The sequence below is a fragment of the Vitis riparia genome, chromosome 8 (genome assembly GCF_004353265.1).
Source record: "Vitis riparia cultivar Riparia Gloire de Montpellier isolate 1030 chromosome 8, EGFV_Vit.rip_1.0, whole genome shotgun sequence".
Classification (NCBI taxonomy): Eukaryota; Viridiplantae; Streptophyta; class Magnoliopsida; order Vitales; family Vitaceae; genus Vitis; species Vitis riparia.
This window is the reverse complement of record NC_048438.1, coordinates 10,426,370-10,432,369: the sequence shown is the minus strand read 5'-3', so window position 1 is coordinate 10,432,369 and position 6,000 is coordinate 10,426,370. Positions and strand designations below refer to the sequence as shown.

Genomic DNA, 6,000 nt, shown 5'->3' with positions numbered 1-6,000 from the left:
AAAATTAATAAATTTCTAATTCATATAAAACTTAAATTTTATTTTCAATTTATTTCTTGGGACACAACATAATTTAATTGAATTACAATTTATTTCACTAATTCAATTTTATGTTATTTATTAACTTACATAATATATATATATATATATATATATATATATATATATATATATATATATATATATATATTTTAAAGCGTTCCTTTAGTGCACACACGTCCTTCCTCTTTTTTTTTTTTTTTTTTGTCTAATCTAATGTGAACTGTGCACACATTGAGATCACGCAAACCCTTTTTTTTTTTTAAAAAAAAAAAAAAGATTAAATTTAATTTTTGAAATTTCATTGCTTAGATCTATTCTCATCTAAGAAAATTTTGAATTTTCCTAATTTCATCAATTGGACAACCTATATTCATAGTTTCAATATTTTGACTTAAAAATTTTAAATAGATTAACCCTAGCTTAAATCAAAATCTTCTAAAGAATCTTTTTTTTTTTTTTTCATCTAAAAACTTAATATTCCCCCAATTTCCAACAATAAATCAACCCATAATCTTAAATTTTCAATATTTTGATATTAAAAAGAATTAAATAAATTATCCCTAATCTATTTTTTTTTTCTCAAAGAATATATAACGTGTTCAGAACTAACTAACGAATATAATATATAAATTTAGGGTTAGAATCTTACTTAGAAAAATATGAACTTCAAACTTTAAACCTTCAACCCTACAATCTTCAATTCTCTAATTTTGGTTGATAGGGTTTTCTGAATAAAAAAGACAAGAGAAAAAATCTAATTTATACTTAGGATTATTAATTGTAAAAGGACTCTTTCACCTTTAATGAGTTTAATTAATTAATTTATAATTTACTATTTTACCCCTAAAGTTAATTTTGGGGTGTTACATGTCAAATCTAGGAAAATATAGTAAGATGAATCCTTTGGGTGAACTTTGGTTTTAAATCCTTTTCATTTATTCTTTCATACTCGGTTTTCCTTTAAACAAACTTAAATGCTTATAGTTTCTCTGAAATTGAGTTAATCTTTAAAAACCTTAAGCAAAATGGTTTCAAGTTGATTCACAAAGACTTTTAAAGGTGTTGCCTAAGTGTTTGGGAGCTTTGGACTGAAAAAATGAAGTGTTTAGAGCCTTTTAGGTCCAATCGGTCCAAGGTGTACATGAATCAACTCAATCGGTTGGGAATTGGTTCAATCGGTTACCTTTTCCTAATCGAGAATCAATCCAAACTCAAAATACTTTTCCCTCTTTTAGAGAGTTTGTTTTCCTGGTTGATGCTTTGCCTTTCCTGGTTGTGAACTAATTGAGGTCTAATTGAGGGTCAATCAAAACTTAGAAATGACCAACGATCACTTGTAATGCATTTAATACTCAACAACTAATTAACCAATCAAACTAGAACTCAATCAATCGAGGCTTATTTGTGTTGTTTGAGGTGTCCAAGGTTGGTTCTCTATAAATTGATAAGAATTCTTGGGCATTTATTGATAAGAGAATACCTTCATTGAATTTTCTACCTACTCATTTTGCTAATTCAAAGCTCTCAACCTCTAATGTATTGATTACTTCACTTGTAAATTCATTCTAGTGTACTCATTTGTGTTCATTTTAACTTTCTTTGTATTTGAGCTATCATTAAAATATGATAATTCCTTATTTGAGAAAAATTGAGTAATTGAAGGTTCAAGTTGAGATTGAACTTGAAGAGAATTGTAAGTGCTTATTGGAGCCATTGAATCCAAGTTTAGAGCTTAAAGACTTGTGTTAGAAACTTTGGAATGGTGGAACCCTCGGAGTTTGAAAAGAGTGGATGTAGGTGGAATTTGTCAAACTACTATAAAACATATTTGCATATCTCTTTCCCTCTCTATTTACATTTATTGAGTCGTTTATTGCTTAATTTAGTTAGATTTGGAAAAAATTTTATTAACCCAATTCACCCACAATTAGGGGTTTTGTTTAAATTAATTAGTCTTCCTTCACAAGTTTTATGTTTTTTTTTTTTTTTTAGAATAAAAAGATAGGAAAACACATTTAACAAAAAAAAAAATAGAAAATAACTTTTCATTCTTAAAAATAAAAAATAAGGTATTTTACAAGAATATATTTTAATTTTGTTTAGTTGTTTTTGGAAAATGTTTTAAAAAATACTTGAACAAATATGAAGAATAATTGAAAATAAAATATTATATATAATATGTATTAAAAAAAATTTGAAAACATAGAAAGCAAGCTGGACACATTCCAAGTTTCCGAACAAACTTTTATCCTAAAAAACATTAACAAATCATTTTTCTTAAACAACTGTTGTTTAAAAACAGTTTTTTAAAATGTTCTCAAACATACCCTCAATTATTATAGAGAAAAGTCGTTTTTTGAGTAAACTTTTGGAGGAAAAAATAGAGAAGAGAAACAGTTTAAAACTAATTAAAATTTTGTGCAATCCTCCGTTCAAAGTTTGATTATATTATCTTGATATTATATTTGATTAAGAATGCATAAAATTCTAATTATTTTAAATTAAATATATTAAGTTTAAATTTTACGAATCTTAGTTATTATTTTGATTTATCTTCTTTTTTTTTTTCCATTAGAACACACTTTTCCCTGAATTATATTCTATTTTAAACATGGAAAAAGAAAAGTGTCAAAGTCAAATGCAGTGCTTTGGTATGATCTATAAATGTTCAAGTTTCATGGGTTAGGCACCGGTTATAAAAAAAAAAATAAAAAATCATATAGCATATAATGATATTGATTGAGAAAGTAGTTCGAAAAATTCTTGCCAATTCTAAGATGGGCTAATAAGCCTAAGATGGTCTTCCATATATATCACTCCATATATGCTGATATTTTCACTGGTTTGTATCAATTTTAATTGTTGTTGACTAATTTTCACCAGCAATCATATCAATTTTGATTATTAAAATAAGGGTGGAAATTGATGACGTTCCTACATGGGCACAATCATAAAATCAACCAACATCATCTGCAACTACATTTCAGAACTATGACACAAATCATATTATATTTATCACACACTAGGATTCCTCTTAACTAAAGCTGAAACTGCGAAATCAAATGACATGAAAAGCGTACAATAGCTCTTATTCTGCCAACACAAATGAATACTAAAAGCGGCCTATATGACTCAGTTGGTTTTCCTGCAGTTGGTTCTGATCTGCCCACTGGTTCCGGTAAGTGGGCTGAGGTTTCCCATCTTCACCATGGCATTTGCAAAGTCTGTGAAGAAAGTGGTGGACCTGGTGCTGTACGTGGTCACTTGAGAATCCGTGGAGCCCCCATTGAAGAGCTGTTGATCAGAGTGGAGAAGGCCCTTGTTGTTCACCAAGTTAGTGAAGTATGAATTGTCAAAAGTTGTAGGGCTTTTGGTGTCAAGCGGAGAGAGATTGTTGTCACCCCCAGAGCTGGGACAGTTGGCTTGCAAGGACGACTGGAATGAGGCATCTATGTTGGTTTCATTGTACAACCGATCTCGGAAGCTTGTGCACCTTGCTTGTCCAATTGTGTGAGATCCTGAGGAAGATGATCAAACAGTCTTGAGTTTAGTTTCTTCTTTGGCGTGTAACAGTTCTAAGGGCCTAATTTGAATGGGAACATATATACCTGAGAGAGCCACCATTTCATTGGCACTGAAACCTTTATTTGAGAAGGAAGAGATGATACCGCTGAGGTTCAAAGTGGGGGCAGGGATGTCACTGTTAGCTGTACTTAAGCTCGCTGTGGTCGAGTCTCTTCTGCCCAATTGAACTGTCCAGCTTGGTCCACCCAACTGAAACAAATTCATTTCATTATCAAATGTGGCTAAATTTTCGTACTCTTGGCAGTTCATTTCCATATTTTTTTGGCATGGAAGGTGAGATACACTATATGAAAATGGTTGAAATTTCACGAATGATGAAAGTTGGTAATTTACTTACAGCAACGACCGAGTCCCGAGCAACAACGGCCAGGATGTCAGCGCAGGAAACCACACCGGGGCAGGAGCTCTCCACTTGAGATTTGATGGTGTCAACCACATCAAATCCCCTCACAGAATTTGCATTTGGTACCGCAGTTTTCTCACCGGTGAAGTTGGATGTGTCGTCCAGCAGGATTGATGCATCACACCCCTGTTTTACACATGTTAGGAAACTTAATCAATACATGTTAATTCAACTTCAAAATAATTTTCTTTTACCTACGTGGCAAATGATCAACTAAATTAATTTAAAAGATGGTGAGTTGTACGTTGAAGAGGTAAATTTTGACCAAGGCCTCAAAAATTTAATCATCAATACTGTCCTAAATTCAAAACTTTATAATCTTTATCTTCACAAGTCACAGCACACTACGTCATGGCGTGCATACATTAAATTACCACAAATTTCCAGGGAAGTGTTGGTGGCATTGTTATGAACTGATGATGAAATTATCATAGTGCAAACGCGGTGGCTTCAACTGTGAAGCCTAAATCTGTAGGAAGGTAAATCCTTTGATTTTGTAGATAAAATGCTATAACTTAAAAGAAAGCGATAATCCAGAAAATAAGCATAAAATGGTTAATAATAACAGCTAGCTCATGGAAATGGAGATGAGTAAAAGATGACTTGCATTAACAAAGCAATCATGGAAATGAAGACGGAGCAGGGATGCGCCCATGCGAGCCTCATTGTTCACTGCCGTGCTCACTGCAGATTTGATGATTGAAAGGGCATTTGGACATGATGATGAGTAATAATTTGTGGTTAATTGAGCCGATGCCATGCCAAGCAAAAATGGGAATAAGAGGCAAAAGCAGAGCCTAAAGGTGGTGAAAAATGATGAGGAAGAATGATGGGAAGCCATGATGGTTGAAGAAGTGGAAGAAGAAGATTCAGGGGAAGAAAACGAAGAAAGCTTGCTGCTCTGTGCTTGATGAAGGGCTCTACGGGGATCCTCTATTTATCCTACACAACAGACCTTCCCCACACTGTTCCTTGGGTTCTAAGTCAATATTACTAACAATCTAATATAAAAAAAATATATACATGCAAAGATAGAAAATACATATTCCAAAGGGATGTGAATGGAGACTGAGGCCGGCCATATATTCTAGCGTGGCGGGCAGTGCTCTGGCCCAATCATAAACATGATATATTTACAATTAGAAAATTCAAAATGAGTAGTCTAAAGTTGCAATGTTCCACCTCCTATAGAGAAAAGTTCTAACATTATACATCTTAAAATTGTATAATGTAAGAGTTCTAACATATTTAGTGAGCCCTTTTTAATTATATAAACCATCTTAAGACCGTAAGAGTTGAGCTCTTTTTAATTATATGGATTAATTTAAAACTGTAAAGACTTATTAGAATTACAGGGAATAATACTGTCATATCAAAACTAATTTATCTTTCCTACCCCATTAAGATATTTATCGATCTATATATCTAACCCCATTAAGATATTTGTTAATAATTCTGTATCTGTCTATCATTGACAATATCATTTCCACCGCCCGCGGAGCCCTTTTAGAATTAGAAGACTCTGATTTCATCTCTTGCATGATATTTGAAGGGGACAGCCCATAAGCTATGAATGGCTATCTTGATTTCTTCCTGCAAACAAGAAGCTTCCACATGAACAATAAGTTTACTAGTATACTTGTTTTGACTCAGACGCGCGCCTGTAGAGACTTAATCCATGGTTCAGTATTGCGGTGCAAACAAAAAAATAATCACAAGGAAGCCCTGGAAGGGATGATAGAGACTGACGGTGCACAAGTAGGAAAAATCAACACGGTAATAAGCTTTCACACAATTAAAAAAAAAAAAAAAAAAGACAATTAGGAAACGTGTGTTCACATTCGTTTTCAATGTACGTGTTGATTTAGCGGCCATTGATTCCCTGGCACGAAAACTAGGTTCTTCTGGGTAGAATATATCCATATGGTGTGACTCTCGGGAGCCAAGATATTTTAATACAAGTTCAAGAG

At 32.6% G+C, this 6,000-nt stretch overlaps 1 protein-coding gene across 1 annotated transcript; it reads right to left on the bottom strand.

Moving 5' to 3' along the window:
* Positions 1 to 2,980: 2,980 nt before the first annotated feature.
* Positions 2,981 to 4,953, bottom strand: LOC117919810 (cationic peroxidase 1-like). Its single transcript, XM_034837072.1, has 4 exons — positions 4,638 to 4,953; positions 3,965 to 4,156; positions 3,651 to 3,816; positions 2,981 to 3,560 (listed from the first exon to the last, which is right to left on the bottom strand). The coding sequence occupies exons 1-4, from the start codon at positions 4,869 to 4,871 to the stop codon at positions 3,175 to 3,177; spliced, it is 978 nt and encodes a 325-aa protein (XP_034692963.1). The 5' UTR covers positions 4,872 to 4,953; the 3' UTR covers positions 2,981 to 3,174.
* Between the last annotated feature and the right edge of the window lie 1,047 nt (positions 4,954 to 6,000).